At 38.4% G+C, this 20,887-nt stretch overlaps 1 protein-coding gene across 1 annotated transcript; it reads left to right on the top strand.

The window, feature by feature from the left end:
• Positions 1-4,886: 4,886 nt before the first annotated feature.
• Positions 4,887-20,887, top strand: LOC104247502 (uncharacterized). The gene is made up of 9 exons (XM_009803543.2): positions 4,887-5,244; positions 5,652-5,856; positions 6,510-6,600; positions 6,708-6,853; positions 8,197-8,440; positions 8,529-8,633; positions 18,899-19,081; positions 19,248-19,452; positions 20,213-20,887. The coding sequence occupies exons 1-9, from the start codon at positions 5,019-5,021 to the stop codon at positions 20,695-20,697; spliced, it is 1,890 nt and encodes a 629-aa protein (XP_009801845.1). The 5' UTR covers positions 4,887-5,018; the 3' UTR covers positions 20,698-20,887.

The raw sequence follows: 20,887 nt of genomic DNA, 5'->3' as shown, positions 1-20,887 counted from the left end.
TTCGCAATAATAAGTTACGACGATGTTGCACCATGTAGTATCGTGCGTTGAATTTGTAATAAGGTAATTGACATTAGTCCAAGTAAAGAGATTATTTGGAGATTTTAAGGATTATGCTATTTTAAACAAATGATGAGTAAATTCGTGAAGGTGAGAGGGGAAGCAAGTCAAAGAAAATGAATTTTCGTCAAAGTTTGGCATATACGGATAAAATACGAACCGGGCATTAATACTCGATATTTATGGAATAATGACATACAAGGTACTACATGACCATGCTAGTATGGTGTACAAGGTATGTTAAAAGAGAGTAGTATTTTAAGTAAGTTGAGATAATTCTTAATTATGTGGGTAATTGATTAATTACCGGGCAACGGGACATTACCTAATTAATTGGGGATATATTGGATAAGTATTAAAAAAAATATGAGGTGGCAGCCCCCCATGCAATTGTAGTGACTCATACGATAAATTAAAAGGTGGCAATTAGTTAAGATAACATTCATTATTTATGGGGATGATTTGTTCATTCCTGAAGAAATTATCAAGGTCAACCTTTGTCTTGATCTTAACCAACCTGTTGAAATTTCCCAAAACAATACATGATCCCATACACTTCTCCTTCCAAATAACTCAACTTCCCATTGTGTGTAACACCCAAATCAATATCCCTATAATTAAAAAAATGCTGCTCTTGGGTATTTTGACACAAAAGGAGTCATATAGTTGTATAGTACTCTTGTCAAGTTGAGATAATGGTTTGCAGCCTCAACTTCACCTCCATTCCAATTCGTTGAATATTGAATCTTGGCTATATTTCTAGCTCTATGTAGAAATGTCTTAGCAGAAGGTTAGCGAAGTGTATCAAATCAGAAGCCTATGCTGTTATAGTGAAATACTATATTGGAGCCATGCCCATTTTCAAGGTTTGTGCATAGGGGTCCTTGTTCCCTATTTCGATCTCACCGTTACATGTTTCGTCGTAATTAACATGTGTTAAATGGATTGTCAAGAGAATTGACTCAGGTATGTTAAGGCTAACTCTTCCTTCATTTTGCATGATCTCGTCATTTCACAAATTTGGTACGAGGCATAAAGAAAAATTCATATCCCGGAATTTATGTATATTTTGCTAGTCTCGCAAATTGCGTATATTTTCCTAGTATTGTAAGTTATAATATTCTCCTTATCGGGACTTCATATTCAGTTGAATATTTCCTTCTTCCAGTCAAGAGAGTAGAGAAGTTACATATATATAGTATTAAAAGTATTTTCATTACCATCGAGCTATAATCGATGGGCAGGCCCCTATTGGGCAACCTCTGATCAGATGGTAAGTTATATACTGATACTACTGTGGTCGAGCGCTTATGAGCGAGCCCAGTTGGTCGAGATACAAAGCCTAGTATGGCCGAGCACGTATGAGCGAGCCTACTACGACAGAGTGGTTATATATATACCGAGCCTACTGTGGCCGAGCGTGTATGAGCGAGCCCAGCATGGTCAAGATACAGAGCCTAGTATGGCCGAGCGCTTATGAGCGATCCTACTAGGCAGAGCAGATATATATATGTATACCGAGCCTTATAGGGCCGGACAACTATTTTACTTACTATATTGAGAGAATTGAGTCAGTATCAGCAGGTAAGCATATCTTCAGATTATCTTTGACTTCCAGCTACTTGCAGTTATTATATTATCAGTTCAGTTTCAGCTTTCAGTATATTGCCTTACATACTCAGTATATTTTTTCGTACTGACGTCCCTTTTCTGGGGGCGCTGCATTTCATGCGTGCAGGTCAGACAGACGGACGAGTAGGCCTCTTCAATAAGTGTTGCCCGAGTTCAGATTGATCGGTAAGCTCCATGCCTTTTGGAGTTTCCGAGTCTAGAGCTTTATTTATATCTTGTATATATACGTATATATATCATGAGTAGGTCGGAGGGCCGTTCTGATCGCAGTATATCCATTAGTAGAGGCTTGTAGACATATCTTGTCAGTTAGTGCAGTATATTGGGCTTTCAAGCCTTGCATGTATATTTGGTTGGTTTGTCAGCTGTAATAAATATGACGGCCTTGTCGGCCAAGTTTTATATTAACATTTAGTTAGCATTCGTAATCGTCTTACAATGTGGCTCATGGCCAAAGTATGACATCATATGTTCAGAGCCCCTTAGTTGCAAGTTGGTACGCAAGGATAGGTGAGGCACTAGGTGCTGGTCCCCCCCCCCCAAAAAAAAGTTCGGGGCGTGACATATTGTAAGGGGTGAGAGATTAAGAATTTAATTTCTAGATTGACTAGAGTTAGTCAAGGTTTTTTACTTTGTAATAGAGTTATTACAAAGGGCTTGCAATAGAGTTATTGTAAGGAGCGAGCGATTAAGAGTTTAATTTCTAGATTGCAATAGGTTGTAATTTGAAGTTTGCTCAGTTTAGTGGAGGTGAAATCCTACTAAGGTAGGTCGTGGTTTTTAATCCATTGAGCAAGGAGTTTTCCACGTAAATATCGCGTGTTCTTTATTTACTGCCGATTTACTATGGGAACAGATAGAGAAGTTGGTTCCGTGTACTGTTTGGTTTTGTAGTATGTTGTTGGAACTGACAGTGGTGTACTCCTAGCTTCTCTCAAAAAGTTATTCAAATAATACTGTAGTAGTTCGCGGAGTCCAGAATCTAAATGTTGTATTTTCGGACTCAAAATACATAAATAGGTGAAAAAAAATTTAGTGACCAAAATATATAAAACGCAATTTTAAATCACGTTTTACCTTAACGTCCGTTTGAGACGTTAAGATAAAATGCGTTTCAAAACTGCGTTTTATAAAAATTTACCTTAACAGCTTGTTTGGATGGATGTTACCCATTGCATTGTATCGTATTGTTATTTTAAATAAGGTGTTTGTTTTGATTGTTACTTAAATTTTATTGTATCGTATCGTTAAATCGGTCGTTACATAACGACGAAACGTGTCACTTTATGTAACGACCGATTTTGTGTGGTTGCGTCGTTACCTTGTCTTTTTCTCTCAATCTCACCCCTTATTATTATTAAATAATTTTATTTTATCATTTACTCTTTTTTTATATAGTAATTTTATCTTGTATCATAATTTTTCGTTATAATATTACAAGTCTATTCTTCATATTGCTGGTGCTTGATATCATGAAACGATGGCAAACGATACAACTTATCCAAACATTATTTTTATCAAACGATACAGTACAATATGATACAGTACAATACGATATATTATAAAACAATGCGTAACAACCATCCAAACAAGCTGTAAGTCTCCTTTTCACTTGAAATCAGCGAAGGTAATAAATTTTCTGGAAATTTGTTCTTCATTTTTCTTTTTTCTTTTTTTTTTTGGAAAAAACAACCATTCTAAAGGGAAACGTATATATTTGGCATTTTACATAATAAATGATTGAGACAGGCACTACTTACCGTTTGGCTCTAACTACGATGCTATTTTATTCCTTTTCCATTATTTTTTCTACTTCCTTTGGTTTATATCTCTTAGGAAATATATTCAGTAATTTTAATCTTAATTAGTTAATTAAATTATTCTTTAATTTTCTTAAAATGTCTCATTTGATTAATAATGAGCTCTCTCCGTTTTTTTTTTACTTATTTAGTATAATACTAAAGATCGTTTTTCCTTTTACTTCCTTTTAGCACATCAAGAGAGAATTAGTTAACTTTTTCAATTTTACTCTTATTATTAAGTATCCATTTCACAAACTAATTGATATATTAGTACTTAAAGTCAGATATGTAAAGTATTATTAATAAGGATAATCTAGTAAACTAAATATTTAATTAATGTTTTCTCGAGAAGTGAAAAATACAAATCGAACAAGTAAATAGAAACGAAAGGTAAGTTTTACAAATTATTATATAACTATGATTTTTTCCCAACAAAGTCATATAATTTTATTTTCTCACACAAAAATCATAATCACTGAAAAATATAACTTTTCAATAGTATTTTCTTGTTTCATAGTTTTTATATTTTATTTTCAATCTAATAAATAATAATTCAAATTAAATCTTATGCATTTTATACTTACACAATCAAATCATATAAATAAAAGATAATTGCATGTGACTTTATATTGTCACTCGCTTCAATTACTTATTATATTATTGTTGTTATTGCTTGTTGCTTTATTTTACCGTTTCTTAAGTCGAGGGTCTATCAGAAACAATCTCTTTGTCTTTATAGGGTAGGGGTAAAGGTGCGTACATACTACCATCCTCGGGTCCCACGTATGGAATTAAGCTGGGTGTGTTATTGTTGTAGTTGCATGTAACTTTATATAATAAGTATGGATTTAAGTTAAAAGAATTTACAGTGAGTTTAATTGGTTATAATAAGTTGTTGTTCTATTGTCTATATTAATAGTTCAACTTGATTTTCTAAAAAATCTCTTATATAAACTCAATAAGCAATAATGGTTAACTTAGGATATATCATAAACAATCTTTGTTAAAAATTTCCAGAAAATTTATTACCTTCGCTGATTTCAAGTGAAAAGGAGACGTTTTTATAAAACGCAATTTTGAAATGCGTTTTTCCTTAACGTCACGTTAATGTAAAACGTCCTTCAAAATTATGTTTTATATATTTTGGCCACTAAATTTTTTTTACACCTATTTATATATTTTGAATCCAAAAATATAACATTTAGGATCCGGACCGGTAGTTCGTGGCTCTTCAACAGCATATAAAGGAAGAGAGAGGGACTAGATCAGGAAGGACCATATCTGTTAGAGTGCATATCATTAACTCATTAAGGACCATAAGGAAGGACCATTGATTCATTTTCTCTCTCCAGCAGCATATAAATTAAGAGAGAGGGAATAGATTTTTTTCCTGTTTTTAACTTGATATTCTACTGAATAGAGCTGCAATAGCAGTAGCACTGAGTTCCTATCCTTAAACTTTTTGTTAAAGCTATTCATTTGATTTCTCCACTTTTATAGTGGAGAGCACTCTAGGCATTAACGATGGGGAAATTTGCAATTACAACAATTATGATGGGTTTTCTGCTGTTGTTCTTGTGTGCTGGTGTTACTGAAGCAGTGTACATGAAGTACAAAGACCCAAAACAGCCACTGAATGTTAGAATAAGGGATTTGATGCACAGAATGAGTCTTGAAGAGAAAATTGGTCAGATGACTCAGATTGAGAGACATTTAGCTTCACCTGAGATCATGAAGAACTACTTCATTGGTAAGCATTTCACAAAAATCTTGAGGTTTTACATTACCATAATGGAGATGTATCATTTATTAAAATTTTAAAAAAGATATATATATTGCTAGTACAAAACCTCGAGATTTCTAGTAGTAATTTTTATTTTTATTTTGTATAATATTGCACCAAGATGAGTTTAAATTGAGCAACATGGTCAGTGAGGATTCACATAGCCAACCCAGCTTGCTTGAGATTGAGACATAGTAGTAATAGTACTTGTTATAATTCATATATGTATAGGTTGCAGGTTTGAATTTGTTGACCCCCTTGTTAAAACTTCTGGCTCCGCCACTTTGCTGCACAAGAGTACTAGGTGCAGTGTAGTGTGAATGAAAGCCTGCCTTTTCTGGTTTAGTGAAGTGTGAATGATTTGATTGTGGCAGGGAGTGTCCTGAGTCTTGGAGGAAGCGAACCAGCTCCAAAAGCTACTGCTGCGGACTGGGTAAAGATGGTTAATGAGATTCAGAAGGGTTCCCTTTCAACACGCCTTGGTATTCCCATGATCTATGGAATTGATGCAGTCCATGGGCACAACAATGTCTACAAAGCCACAGTTTTTCCACACAATGTTGGCCTTGGAGTCACAAGGTAAAGGAAATGGTAGTAACAATTATTTGCAACTTATTGAGCGGCATTCTTCTTGTAAATGTTTATACTGAATGTGAAATTAGAAGAAATATACATGGTTAGTGTTTGTGATATATAGTCTATGCTTCAACTTTTGGACTTGATAGGCTTGAAGATTTGATGTTTCCGTCATTATGGTTCTAAGCCATGGAATCACATTGCATAAACTTGGGAGGTGGGGCTGACTTGTTAATTTAGAAGATCTCCAAGAGTGTCTGTAATCAGGAGTCGTTTCTAGAGATTGAGTATTTGACCCCTAGTGGTGATTACAATACTCTCGAGGAAAATTGAATTTACATTTTGCGTTGGAAATTTGTGTCTTTGAACCTTCATTATTTTGCTTACATAAATGGGGTTGCTGAGACTCCCTGCCCTGTTTCTCTTTACTGCTTGGTGTGAGGGTGGAAGCACGGCTTCAAAATTATGGCTGGAAGTATATTGTGCCGTATATTTTATTTGTATCATAGTCAAATAAGGAAATAGAAGAGATTTAACCTTTCTTTTCCTTGAGAGAAAGAAGAGATTTAACCAAGCAGTTGGTTCTTTTACAACTTGCTCTTGAAGTTCTTTCATCTCATATACTGATATTCGGAATTATCTCAACTTCGCAATAGAGACCCACAGCTTGTGAAGCGGATTGGGGCTGCAACTGCTCTTGAAGTCAGAGCTACAGGAATCCCTTATACTTTTGCACCTTGTATCGCCGTGAGTACCATAACATCATATGTAGCCTGTATGGTATTTATTGTCTTTATTTGATACTTTCATCACAAGTCTGGGTGTTTATCTTTGCTTGATACCTGTTATCATAGGTCTGTAGAGATCCAAGATGGGGTCGGTGCTTCGAAAGCTACAGCGAAGATCATAGAATTGTTCGAGCAATGACTGAGATCATTCCTGGTTTACAGGGAGATATTCCAGCGAACTCCCGTAAGGGTGTTCCTTTTGTCGAAGGAAAGTAAGAATCTCTAGTCTTTCACATCCTTGTTCTTTTTTACTCTGTTTGGTGAACTCATTGGCATGTTAGAACTATAAATGAAATTAAATATGCCTTTCTAGGGGAAATTGGATGAGCCAATTGAGAAAAATGTAACTTCATTTGACTTCAGGAGAATTGTGATCTAACTTTCAACTAACTGTGACCTTCTTGGTTTCAGTACACATCCTCAACCACATATAGTCTTTAAATCTATCTAATATGCTCTCCAATGACATTGGTTACTTGTTTAATTGGATAAGTTACTTCTCCCAATACTTCTTAAATCTATTACTTCATTCCATTAAATAATATTTGTTTCCTCCATCACGATTTACTTAATTTATATTTTCTTTTTATTTTGTCCCAAGTCCCAATTTATTAATCCTTTTCTGAAACTTTAAACATTCTCGAGGATGTTAGACAACCATAGCTTGCCAAAAAGGAATTGAAAAACAGCCATTACTTACAAGAAATGAACTTTTGCCATTACTTACAAGAATTGAACTTTTACTTCAACCTTAGTATGGAAAAAGTCTGATATAATGAAGAATCAAAATTTTCTGTTCCTTCCTAGTCAAGTGAGAACAATAAAGTGTGATAATGGCATTATAAATTATCTACGATGGTCCTCTTAACCTTCATTATATGAGAAATTTTTTCTTTAGGATATACAAGATTAAAAACGACCACATTCGCCATACGTTGAGGATAAATGAGAGAATATCGCTTAACATGGTCATGTCCTGCGTTGACCTCTAGATGTCCTGGTCCGTAGATGTGAAACCATCGTGAGTGAAGGTTTTAAAAGGAGACGAGGTAGTCCTCAAATCACATGGAAGGAAATTGTCGTGAAAGACCTAAAATCTCTTAAAATCAATGCAGACCTAGCAAAAGGTAGCGCACAATGGAAGAAAAAGATTTATATTGGCGACACCAGTTAGTTGGAAATTTGTTGTCATGCTAATTCATTTAATTTAGGTCTATGCTTTTTAGGAGTCCTTTAGCCCTATTATGGATTCTTTACCAATAGGAAATACAAGGTGCATATCATTTTTGTATTTTTTACTTTGTATAACATTGGCTTGTGATGAATTTAAACGGAGAACATGATTAGTGAGAATTCATATAGCCGACCCAACTTGTTTGGGACTGAGTCTTAATTGTATATACAAATGTTCAAGTTTCAAGCAGAATAACAGTAAGCTGTGCAAAATACCATTATAGAAGTCTAGTATAAATTGCTTTGGAATAGTTAAGAAAAGTTCTTTTTAGTGGCTTGTGTTTATCACTGAACATCCCTTATATATGCAAATGTGCTTTAGGATTAAAGTAGCAGCCTGTGCTAAGCACTTTGTGGGCGATGGTGGCACTGTCAAGGGCATTGATGAAAATAACACTATTATCAGTGCAAATGAGCTACTTAGCATCCACATGCCAGCCTATGTTGATTCCATTATAAAGGGAGTTTCAACAATAATGATATCTTACTCAAGCTGGAATGGTATGAAGATGCATGCTAATCGTGATCTGATCACTGGTTTTCTCAAGGGAAAGCTCAAGTTCAAAGTAAAAAAGCAGCTTTGTTCTAAGTTATTGGTCTAAATATAGTGGGGAGATTGCTGATCATCATATCTTATGCTGCTTTTTATATCAGGGTTTTGTCATTTCAGATTGGAACGGTATTGACAAGATTACCGATCCACCCCATGCGAATTACTCTTACTCTATTCAGGCTGGAGTTCTTGCTGGAATTGACATGGTCAGTCTAAAGGATTAATACCAAAGTTGCCTGTTATAGAATATGTAATTACTCGTTTTGATGGGTTTTCAATGTCTTTGCCTTATGTTTTGATGATCTAACAAACTAACTGTCAAGAACCAGATAGGGAACCTGACACATTTGGGCTACATTACAAATTAACGGATTCCAGCTAAATGCGAACTGCTATAGCTTCAGGAGATGGAGAACCGAACAAGGACCTGATACCCTTGTGGTTCCCTCATAGCAGTACGAAGTCAATTGGACGCAGCTGGAAAGCGACGTGACTGCCTGCACTGCACTGTTTCCAGCGGTCACTTGTCTTTTGACCAACTAAAGTGCTTACATCATTCAAGTGATGTCATCAAGGTGTATTAACAAGAAGATTATATCAAAACATCACTTGAACACTTGAGAATTCACTTCAAGCATTCAAGCCTTCTGCAAAACAGTGAACTTAATTCTCAAAATTTTGAAGAACAAAGTTAAACGCTACTATGGACCAGTTCCTAAATCTAGTATTTGTGTTGTCCTTAGTTGAGTTGTAACTTTGTGATTGTTCTTATATTAATTCCTAAATTACTTAGCTAGAAGCGTTGCTTAGGAAACCCTTTGTAAAACCATAAACTTTCTAAGTTTGTGTTGTGACTAGAGTTAGTCATAAGTTGAAGTCTTTGTAACTAGTAAGTTACAAAGTGGCTTGTGGTAAGAGTATCACAAGTTAGTTGAGTTAAAGTCTTTGTAATAGAGTCATTACAAAGTGGCTTGTAATAGAGTGTTTACAAGTTAGTGAAGTTGAAAGCCTACGAGTGTAAGTCGTGGATTTTGTCCCCTTGTGTAGAATTTTTCCACGTAAAAATCCCGTGTCTCATTTACTTACTGTTTCAGTAGCATTCTCAGAAAAAACACATAGAGGACCAGGTACTCTACAGTTTGGTGGACTCGTATAATCTAACAATTGGTATCAGAGCGGGTTCCTCCTATCAGGCTAACACCTAGGAAGGATCCGGATGGCTGCTCCACCAAATTTTGAAGAAGGACAATCTACATACAGACCACCCAGGTTCAATGGGCAATACTATGGATGGTGGAAGACAAGAATGCATGATTTTATCATGGCCGAGGATTCTGAGTTATGGGATGTCATATGTGATGGTCCTTACGTCCCAACAAAGGTACTTGAAGAACTTCCATTCTCAATGCCAAAAACCAAAAAAGAATACTCCGATGCAGACAGGAAAGCTGTGGAGAAGAATTTTCGTGCCAAGAAGATTTTGGTATGTGGAATAGGACCTGATGAATATAATAGAATCTCTGCGTGTGATACTGCTAAGGAGATATGGGAAGCTTTGCAAGTAGCTCATGGGGGAACCACTCAAGTAAAACAATCTAAGGTTGATATGCTCACTATCGAGTATGAACTCTTTAGGATGAAGGACGATGAATCTATTCAAGATATGCACACAAGATCACCTCCATCATAAATGAGTTACACTCGCTTGGTGAAACCATTCCTAGAAACAAGCTAGTGAGGAAAATTCTCAGCATCCTGCTTAGTTCTTGGGAAAGCAAGGTGAATGTTATTACTGAAGCAAAGGACCTGTAGGAGCTAACCATAGATGAGCTGATTGGAAATCTGAAGACCTACGAGATGAAGAGGAAGATAGACAGTGAAAGAAGAGAACCAAAAAAAGAAAAGAATCTAGTTCTCAAAGCTGACAGCAATGACTCAAGTGAGGAAGACAGTGACATGGCTTACCTAACCAAAAGATTTCAGAAGATGGTCAGAAGAAATGGAGGAATGCTGAAAAGGGGCAGCTCTAGCAAACCAAAGAACTATGATATCTGCCATAAGTGTGGAAGGCCTTGGCACTTCATCAAAGACTGTCCTCTCCTGAAGCAAGAGTTCCCCAAGTATAATCCTGAGAAAGCAGCTAAGAGGAACCCGGTTCCTGACAAGGACTTCAAAAGGAAGAGATCTGCTGACAATGTGGTGAAACAGGCTCTTGCAGCATGGGGAGACAACTCCAGTGAGTCTGAAGATGAAACTGATGCTGGTGACAGCGCCATGATGACAGTTGAAAGCGAGGAAAAAGAATATGATTCAACTTTTATGAAGACTATGACAACAATGAGGTAAATTTTAGGGATGTTCAGAGAAATCTGAAATCCTACTCTCCTAAGAAACTTATGTCTTTAGCTAATGTTCTGATTGATGCCTATCATAGTCTTGTGGAGGATAAGGATGCCTTGACCTTAGAACTAGGGGAAGCTGAACAAACCAGAGATGATCTGGTAGTGTGTGTAGTTGATCTGAAGGAAACCATTTGTGAACTAGAGAAAGAAAAAAGTGTCTTAACCGAAAAAATTGCCAATATAGAGAATGAAAGAGATGACTTTGTGGTTGTAGTTGTTGATCATAAGGAAACCATTGAGAATTTCAGTAAAGAAAAGGAGGCCTTAGTGAAAAGAGTGACTGAGATTGAGGAAGAAAGAGATGATCTCTTGGTAGTAGCTGCAGACCTGGGGGAAACAATAGAGGGACTAGGAACTGAATCTAAATCAGGAAATACTGGAAAAGGAAAAGAGGTAGCCAGTGAAGAACACATTAGGCTTGAAAACGAGTTGAAAGCTGTGAGAACTAGGCTGTGTGTTGAAACTGAGAAAAACAAGCATCTCCAAACTGAACTGGAAAGAGTAAAAAATGATCTTGAAAAGTCCCTAAAGTGGACCTGGTCCTCAGAAGCTATCACTGCCATGTACGTTAATAATGGTGAAAACAGGCAGGGAATAGGGTTCCAAAGGGAGAAAACCCCTTACAACCCCCATAGCAAGTATGTGACTGTACCAGATAACTGGTTGTACCCACTGTGGGAACAATGGGCATTTCAAGGAAAATTGCCAAGCCAGGGTCCAGTTCATTCAGAAAAACAAAGTGTTTGCTGAAAATGTAACTAATAAAAAGGGACCAGGTTCCACCCACAAAAAACACATTACCTGCATGGACTAAGAGAGCTCTTATTCATCCTCCTGCCTACTACAAGGGACCCAAACTTGCTTGGGTTCCTAAAACTAACTCTTGATTTTCTTGTGCAGGGAACAATGAAAGGAAGTAGTCAACAATGGTTCATGGATAGTGGATGTTCAAAGCACATGACTGGGAACACCATGGACTTCCTTTCACTAAAAGCCCTGCAAGGAGGGAGTGTATCCTTTGGCAACGGGAAAAAGGGATACATTCTTGGAGTTGGAAAAGTCGGGAAATCACTCACTCACTCTATTGAAAATGTGTACTATGTAAATGGTTTGAAGTACAGTGTCTTGAGTGTCTCTAAGATCTGTGATAAAGGAAACAAGGTGGAGTTCTTGTCCAAGATATGTACAGTTACTAATCTGGTAACTGGTGAAGTGGTATTTGTGGCCAAAAGATACAAGAACATCTATGTTGCTGATTTTGAGTCCTTACAAAGTGGGGATCTGAGTTGTCTGAAGGCTATTGATGATGATGCTGAACTCTGGCACAGAAGATTGGGGCACGCAAGCTTCTATCTTCTGAACAAACTAATTCAGAAGGACCTGGTCCATGGTCTACCCATGTCAAAGTTCAAGATACAGAAAGTTTGTGATGCCTGTGCTAGAGGAAAGCATGTGAAGTCCTCTTTTAAATCTAAAAAGGATGTAAGCACCTCAAAGCCACTCGATCTTCTGCATATGGATTTATGCGGGCCTATGAGAGTGCAAAGCAGGGGAGGAAAAAGATACATCTTTGTGACAGTGGATGACTACTCCAGATTCACATGGATTTTGTTTCTTAGAGCTAAAGATGAAACATTTGAGGTGTTTGTGGCATTTGTGAAGAAAATCCAGGTGAAGATGAAGTCTAGAGTCGCATGTATCATATCAAATCATGGAACAAAATTTGACAATGCCAAATTTGATGAGTTCTGCAATGAAAATGGCATTGCTCACAACTTCTCAGCTCCAAGAACCCCCCAGCAAAATGGAGTAGTAGAAAGGAAGAGTAGAACTCTTGAAGAAATGGCAAGAACAATGTTGATTGACATTGGGATCGCAAAGAACTTCTGGCTGAAGCTGTCAACACTGCCTGCTACTTGGTGAACAGGTGCATGATCAGATCTCTTCTAAACAAGACCCCATATGAGTTGTTGAATGGAAGGAAACCCAAGCTAACTCACCTAAGAGCATTTGGGTGCAAATGTTATGTTCTCAACAATGGAAAAGATCAACTTGGTAAATTTGATGCCAAAAGTGATGAAGGAATATTTCTGGGCTATTCTTCTCAAAGCAAAACTTACAAGATATATAACAAGCGGACTCAATGTGTTGAGTAAAGTGTTCATGTTATTTTTTATGAGTCCTATCCCTCCTGTGAGAAGAGTGCTGAAGAGGATCAAGATGGAGAACCCTTACTAGTCCCTGGTGAAGTCACTGACATGACAAATAAAAAGACATATATGATGAGCCAAGTGAAAGAGCCAAGTGAAGACAATGTTGCTTCTTCTTCAATGGAACCAGGTACCTCAATTACAACCATTGAAGCTGAAGAAAGAGTGGTAGATGCAGTCCAGGGTACTCCACTAGTACCTGAGAGAAGGACACAAGAGAACCAGTTAACTATACCCTTCTCCTCTACAAATGAACCTCAATTGTCTAACTGGAAACACAAAAGTTCTCATCCTCTTGACAACATAATCACTCCCCTAGACTCTGGAGTACAAACCAGGTCAAAAGCCAGAAATTCACTTGCCTTCTCAGCCGCCCTTTCCCAAATAGAACCCAAAAATATCAAAGAAGCCCGGAAAGATGCAGACTAGATCACAGCCATGCAAGATGAGCTACATCAGTTTGAAAGGAACAATGTCTGGCACCTAGTACCTAGACCCTCAGATCGAACAATTATAGGAACCAGATGGGTATTCAGGAACAAGCTTGATAAACATGGAAACACTACAGGGAAAAAGGCTAGGCTAGTGGTTCAAGACTACAATCAGGAGGAAGGGATTAATTATGATGAAACATTTGCTCCAGTCGCTTGCATGGAAGCTATTAGAATCCTAATCGCTTTTGCATCTCATATGGAATTCACCTTGTTCCAAATGGATGTCAAAAGTGCATTTCTGAATGGACTTCTTAAGGAAGAAGTCTATGTGAAGCAACCTCCAAGGTTTGAATGTCATGAACACCCTGAATATGTGTTTAAACTGGACAAAGCATTGTATGGGTTGAAGCAGGCTCCTCGAACTTGGTATGAAAGGCTGTCAAAATTCCTTAGAAAATGGCTTTAAAAGAGGGAAAATTGACAACACCTTGTTCCTAAAGAAACGGGGAAGGAACCTGCTCATTGTTCAGGTCTATGTTGATGACATCATTTTTGGGGCAACAACTGACTCTCTATGTGAAGAATTTGCAAAGCTCATGGGAAGTGAGTTTGAAATGGGCATGATGGGGGAACTGAATTTCTTTTTGGGTCTTCAAGTGAAGCAGTCCACAAAGGGTACATTCATCTACCAGCAGAAATACATCAGGGAGCTCTTGAAGAGGTTTGATATGGAAGCATCAAAGGTGATAAAAACTCCCATTGCTACGGCTACTCGACTGGACATGGATGAAACTGGATCTCCTATGAATCAAACTATGTATAGAGGCATTATTGGGTCTCTTCTCTATCTCACTGCCAGCAGACCTGATATTGTCTTTAGTGTGGGGCTATGTGCAAGGTTTCAATCAAATCCGAAGGAATCTCATTTGAAGGTTGCCAAAAGAATTTTGAGATACCTTAAGGGAACACAGGACTTGGTCCTATATTACCCCTCAGGTGACAGTTTTAATCTCATTGGGTATGTTGACGCTGACTATGCAGGTTATCTTGTGGACAGGAAAAGCACCTTTGGAATGGCTCACTTTCTAGGATCATGTCTTATCTCTTGGGGCATAAGGAAGCAAAACTCAGTGGTTCTTTCTACAGCTGAAGCAGAATATGTAGCTGCAGCATCATGTTGTGCTCAACTCCTATGGATTAAGCAGCAACTGGAGGATTGGGGGGTATTTGCTGATTGTGTGCCTCTTCTATGTGATAACACCAGTGCACTCAACATGGCCAAGAATCCAGTTCAACATAAAAGGACCAAGCACATTGATGTGAGGCATCATTTTTTGAGAGACAATGTGGAGAAAGGGCTGATCTGTATGAAGTTCTGCAGCACAGAAGACCAAATTGCATATATATTCACCAAAGCATTGAGTAGGGAACATTTTGAAAGAAACAGGGTGAAGTTGGGGCTTTTGAAGCCCAATTGAGCACCTGATTCCTCATCAATTGGCTATGAAAATAACCTTCAGGTAAAACTAGCTAAAGTGTTTTCTGGCCAAGTCTAACTCACTTCAATGCTGTTGCAGGTAAACACGCATTATGAGTATAGAAGCTGTACATGCAGTGCATGGATGATAAACGAGGATTGATATTTTCAAATAATAGGTCAAGAACCTGGTTCTTGTACCAAAAGTTAGTAGCTTTGTGCATTCTCTAATACACGTCTTGAAAAGGTACAAATATCAACTGCCATGTCATCCACCTTTTCAGACCCTGCTGTCACGTCTTTTCACTTCAAATCGTTCCATCTCCCTCTAAAACGTTGCAACTCTTTAAGCACAACTGCCGTTTCAGAACCGGTTTCAATCTCTCTCCTCATAATTATCCTCTTTTATTAAAACCCTCTCCCTTCCTCACAGACCACAATCCTCCGTTAGAACTTCTCCAAGAATTCTCTCTCTTTATCCCTTCAATGGCTGACACAAACCCAGCAATTCCTGCCTCAGACGTCTCTAACACTGAAAAACCTAGTGAGTCCTCCGTCCCCACTGAGTACTCTGTAACTATTCCTTTTCTCATCACTAAAATCACTCCTAACCCAGTCTTCTCGTCTCCCTCTAGTTCTACGCCGACCATCTCAGAAACCCCTAAAATTGTTGATCTCTCTTCTCTATCCTCTGAAGTTCCCGTTGATCAAGGGAAAAATGGAGAACAAGGTAAAGTCCTGAGGTCGCAGAAGTCTCTGCCATTGTTGTTTCAGATTATGTGGTGGCTATGTAGCCTATCGAGGAAGGAAATATCGCGACTATATTTGTGGTATCTGCTGATGGAAAGAACATGAGGTAATTTCTGGCGCCTCCGTGTCTCAAAGGAACAAGACATAGGGTATGGGGGAAGAAGGAGCCATGGTGGTTGTTGAAGTCTGCACTAGCAGAAACTACTGGGCCCTCTCGTGAGGAACCTGACCCCCCCTCTCTGGAGGAAACTGGACAGGGCTCTCACACCCAGGCTAGTTCTGCTCTTGCATTTGCTGTTGAGCCCTTGGACATCCTAGAGCCTTGAGACAAGGTCTAGTGAAGAGGAGGATTTCCTAGTCAAGAGAAAGGAAGTTATCACCCCTGAATCTTCTACTAAGCGCCCAACTACAAGGTTACAGGCGAAGGTAGCTTATGATTCTGCCCTTCAAAAGAGCAGAAAGAGTAGTCAAAAGAAAAAGAGGAGACTGGTGAAAAACAATGTTGTTGTGTGTGACAAAGAAGTCCCTGTGGTAGAAGTGGAAGAGGAAACACCAAAGGAACCTGGTTCCTTGGTGAGAAGGTCCGAGAAAAAGAAGCAGTCTGCTTCAGTAAAGAAAGTTTCAACCCCCAGTTCAAAGTTGAAGGATGTTGTGAGTGAGCCCTCAATTTCTGATGAGGATATGTTAGTCAAGTCTAAGGGAAAAGAGAAATCAAGTGATGTTAAGTCTGGCAAACGAAAGTCTGAAACTGTTAAGGAACCTGGTTCTGTGAAAAAGCTGAGGAGTGAAGGTAGTTCTGCTTCAGAACGCCTAAGGCACCAAAAGGTTCTGTTGGGTCGTACGTTTGACCCAGCGATCTCTGATATGGCTGGTATGCGGCAAGTTCTTGCAATGGTTGAGTTCCAACAATGGGAACATCTGTTTCAAATGGATGCACCCAAAGTGTATGAGGACGAGGTACGAAGTTTTTATGCCAGCCTCTTCCCCGTTGATACAGACCATATTTGTGCCTTGGTGAATAATGTAGACATTGTGTTTGATGTGAGTTTGCTCCGGGATATTCTCAGTCCCTACGGATGGTGTGACTAGTGTGAATGATGCATGTCAGTATAATTTCCGGAATGCTGTGGTAAAGGACAATGCGAACCAAAAGGGGGACCAGATCCACAAGAAGGCACTACTCCATATTTATCAGTTGCTCTTCGAATTGGTAAACAAAGTTCTGTTGTATCGTGCTGAGAGGAGGTCCATGACCTCTAAGTCTGACTTGTTTTTAATGGAGCAACTGAATGGCTTTAATCCTGTCAACCTGCCTGCTATTATGATCGAACACATGCAAAAAGTAGTAACCTTTAAGGATGGTAATCATGGTCTTCCTTACGGGTTTCTGCTTACGCAAGTGTTTAAGTTTTTTAAGGTGCCGCTGGGGCAAGGCAAGATAGGAACTAAGAAGCAGACTATCTCACAGACAACGTTGGAAGAATGTGAATGTATAGAAAAGAATGGGGGGATAGATAGTACATCAACCATCTCACAACTCATTAATGCTCAAAATTGTGCAACTGAGGAGATTCGAAGGTTGAAAGCTAGGAATCCTATCCTGGAAGGTCAGCAAGCTCAAGGGACTCTGGCGTCAAATGATGAAGTGACTCGTTTGGCACAAGATAATGCTGATCTCAGGGCACAAGTGGAGAATCTGAAAGCAGAACTGCTCAATGAGCAAAAGTCGTCCAATGCCCGAATAGACTTAGTTCTCCAAACTCTTGCTGCAAGCTTCCAAGCCCTCTACTCCTAGTGCCCCCTAAGTAACCCCACTAGTGACCAGTTTCTGGAATTTTTTTTATGATTTGGCAGATGTTTTGTTTCTTTTTTTTATATGTGGTTGGAATGTAACAGTGCTGCTCCTGTTTTTAACAGTCCAATTCTGCCCTTGCTTTTTAAGCAAAGGCATATGTTTTCAATATATAAAATCTATCCTCTTTTCGTATCTCCTTGCTTGTATTCTTTGTTTCTCTTCTCTATCATGTTGTGTGCACATATATGGCATGAGTTAGCTAGGCTAGACTTCTTTATGATGTTTCCCTGCGTGTGTCTTTTTAATGATGCCAAAAGGGGGAAGTATAGAGTCAGAGGAACTTATGAAGTTCATGTTACCTTATCTGGTTCTCTTTGCTCTAAATGCATGTTATCAATGTCTAAGTTTGTCATCATCAAAAAGGGGGAAATTGATGGGTTTTCAATGTCTTTGCCTTATGTTTTGATGATCTAACAAACTTACTGTCAAGAACCAGATACGGAACCTGACACATTTGGGCTACATTACAAATCAACGGATTCCAGCTAAATGTCAACTGCTATAGCTTCAGGAGATGGAGAACCGAACAAGGACCTAATACCCTTGTGGTTCCCTCATAGCAGTACGAAGTCAATTGGACACAGCTGGAAAGCGACGTGACTGCCTGCACTGCACTGTTTCCGGCGGTCACTTGTCCTTTGACCAACTAAAGTGCTTACATCATTCAAGTGATGTCATCGAGGTTAACAAGAAGATTATATCAAAACATCACTTGAACACTTGAGAATTCACTTCAAGCATTCAAGCCTTCTGCAAAACAGTGAACTTAATTTCAAGAGCTTGAAGAACAAAGTTAAACGCTACTATGGACCAGTTCCTAAATCTAGTATTTGTTTTGTCCTTAGTTGAGTTGTAACTTTGTGATTGTTCTTATTGTAATTCCTAAATTGCTTAGCTAGAAGCGTTGCTTAGGAAACCCTTTGTAAAGCCATTAACTTTCTAAGTTTGTGTTGTGACTAGAGTTAGTCATAAGTTGAAGTCTTTGTAACTAGTAAGTTACAAAGTGGCTTGTGGTAAGAGTATCACAAGTTAGTTGAGTTAAAGTCTTTGTAATAGAGTATTTACAAGTTAGTGAAGTTGAAAGCCTACAAGTGTAGGTCGCGATTTTTGTCCCCTTGTGTGGGATTTTTCCACGTAAAAATCTCGTGTCTCATTTACTTACTGTTTCAGTAGCATTCTCAGAAAAAACACATAGAGGACCAGGTACTCTACAGTTTGGTGGACTCGTATAATCTAACACGTTTCCCTCTAAATTGTCACCTGACACTATTAGCTCAGCATTAGTCCACTCAAGTTGTAATTACTTTTCACTTTCCTAATGCGTTTAGTTTTTATTGTCGCAGATTATGGGTCCGGAGAACGTGACTGAATTTCTTGATGATCTGGCTTTCCAAGTCAGGAATAATATCATTCCCATGAGCAGGATAGACGATGCAGTTAAGAGGATATTAAGGGTTAAATTTGTCATGGGGCTGTTTGAGAACCCATTGGCTGATCTCAGCTTAGCGAACCAATTAGGAAGCCAGGTAATTTCCCCATTCACAAAAGTTATCATGACAAGCCTTTCCAAGAGGATGCGAGACAACCTCTGTCAAAATCACAAGTTTCCTTTCTGGAATGTGAATTTTCTTCACCTGGATCTATCTAACCTTGAGTTAGTTCCTTTTTTATCAACTTAAATTCTTTCTGTAGGAACACAGAGAATTAGCAAGAGAAGCAGTGAGGAAATCACTTGTACTATTGAAGAATGGGAAAGCTATTAGCCAGCCACTAGTTCCCCTTTCGAAAAAAGTGGCGAAGATACTTGTGGCTGGTAGTCACGCTGACAATTTGGGTTACCAGTGCGGAGGCTGGACTAGGAGTTGGCAGGGAATTGAAGGGAATGATCTTACCACAGGTATCTCTCAGTTCTTTAAGGCATTGTGGATCAAATATTGTCCTTGACAAAACACCTTGATTAGCAGTTATTACGAACTATTGAGACTCCTCCTTTGCAACCTCTTGATGTGTTTGTGATAATTTTTTAGTTTTCTTTCATCTGGCACATTCAGTACAAATAAAACTCAAACGTTTACTCTTAGCTATTAGTAGTGCACATTATATTTGTTTCGACGTCTTAGAATTCTATTAAAGAATAACTTTGCCTCTAATTTAGATGGCAATTCAATTAGAGCAGAGATCCAGAAAAAATCTTAGCAGTAGTTGTTTTAGTGGAGTTAGTTAAAAATACGTCTGTTATTAGTTAAAAATGGGTGAGTGCAATAGTTCATCTAAGGGTGACATCAAGAGTAATATAACATAGCCTCATCTTTTAGTACTTGATTCCTAGACATGTAAAGCTTTTTCTTCAGCGAAGTTTAATGTCACTCGGGATGGAGTAAAATGGGAAGGTGAATTGATTAGGCTTGGTCCGCTTGGATAGATCATAGATTGTCTTGGCAGGAGTTGAATATTGCTTGGCCACTTCTACAAACTGTAAACCAAATATTTCTGCTTTTTAGACGAGTTGCAAAGAATGATCTAAACCCTTTTGCTCTCATGTTAATAAAGTTACTCATAAAGATTACTGTCATTTCATTGTCAAACTCTGTGAATGGGAATTATTAGTTCTTGTGGCATCAGACTGAACAAGCTCTCATATATTTGGATACATACAGGAACTACAGTTTTAACTGCTGTGAGAAACACAGTCCATCCATCCACACAAGTGGTTTACAGGGACAATCCAGATATAAACTTTCTAAAGTCCAACCACTTCTCCTATGCCATTGTTGTCGTAGGTGAAACACCCTACGCAGAGACATTTGGCGATGGTGCAAATCTTACAATACCTGAACCTGGTCCCAGTACTATAACTAATGTCTGTGGAGTTGTGAAATGTGTAGTGGTTGTCATCTCTGGGCGTCCAGTCGTGACTGGGCCTTATCTTGCAAATATAGACGCCCTCGTGGCTGCATGGCTTCCGGGAAGTGAAGGCCAAGGTGTTGCTGATGTTCTGTTTGGTGACTATGGATTCACAGGCAAACTTGCGCGCACTTGGTTCAAGTCAGTTGACCAGCTTCCCATGAATGTTGGTGATCCACATTATGATCCTTTGTTTCCTTTTGGATTTGGTCTCACAACTGAGCCTGTCAAGAGCTAAATCTCCTCCGCTGGTCTTTCACTTTGCTGTTCAATCGTAATTTAGAGCTTTATTTATGCCTTGTATCGAACAATTTTAGTTTTCCCTTAAAGAATAGAAGAAGGGAAACAGAGAAAAACAAAGACTACTTGTATAATAATAAAAAGGTGACAAAATATTATGGATAAGAGAAGACTATATTACACTGTTA

This window comes from Nicotiana sylvestris, chromosome 6 (genome assembly GCF_000393655.2).
Source record: "Nicotiana sylvestris chromosome 6, ASM39365v2, whole genome shotgun sequence".
Classification (NCBI taxonomy): Eukaryota; Viridiplantae; Streptophyta; class Magnoliopsida; order Solanales; family Solanaceae; genus Nicotiana; species Nicotiana sylvestris.
This window is presented reverse-complemented; position numbering and strand designations above follow the sequence as displayed.

Excerpts from the sequence above, each read along its gene's own strand:
- LOC104247502 (XM_009803543.2), top strand. The coding sequence starts at position 5,019 with ATGGGGAAATTTGCAATTACAACAATTATGATGGGTTTTCTGCTGTTG. Across the intron at positions 5,245-5,651 it reads CATGAAGAACTACTTCATTG|GGAGTGTCCTGAGTCTTGGA; the intron begins GTAAGCATTTCA and ends TGATTGTGGCAG. Across the intron at positions 8,441-8,528 it reads AGGGAAAGCTCAAGTTCAAA|GGTTTTGTCATTTCAGATTG; the intron begins GTAAAAAAGCAG and ends TTTTTATATCAG.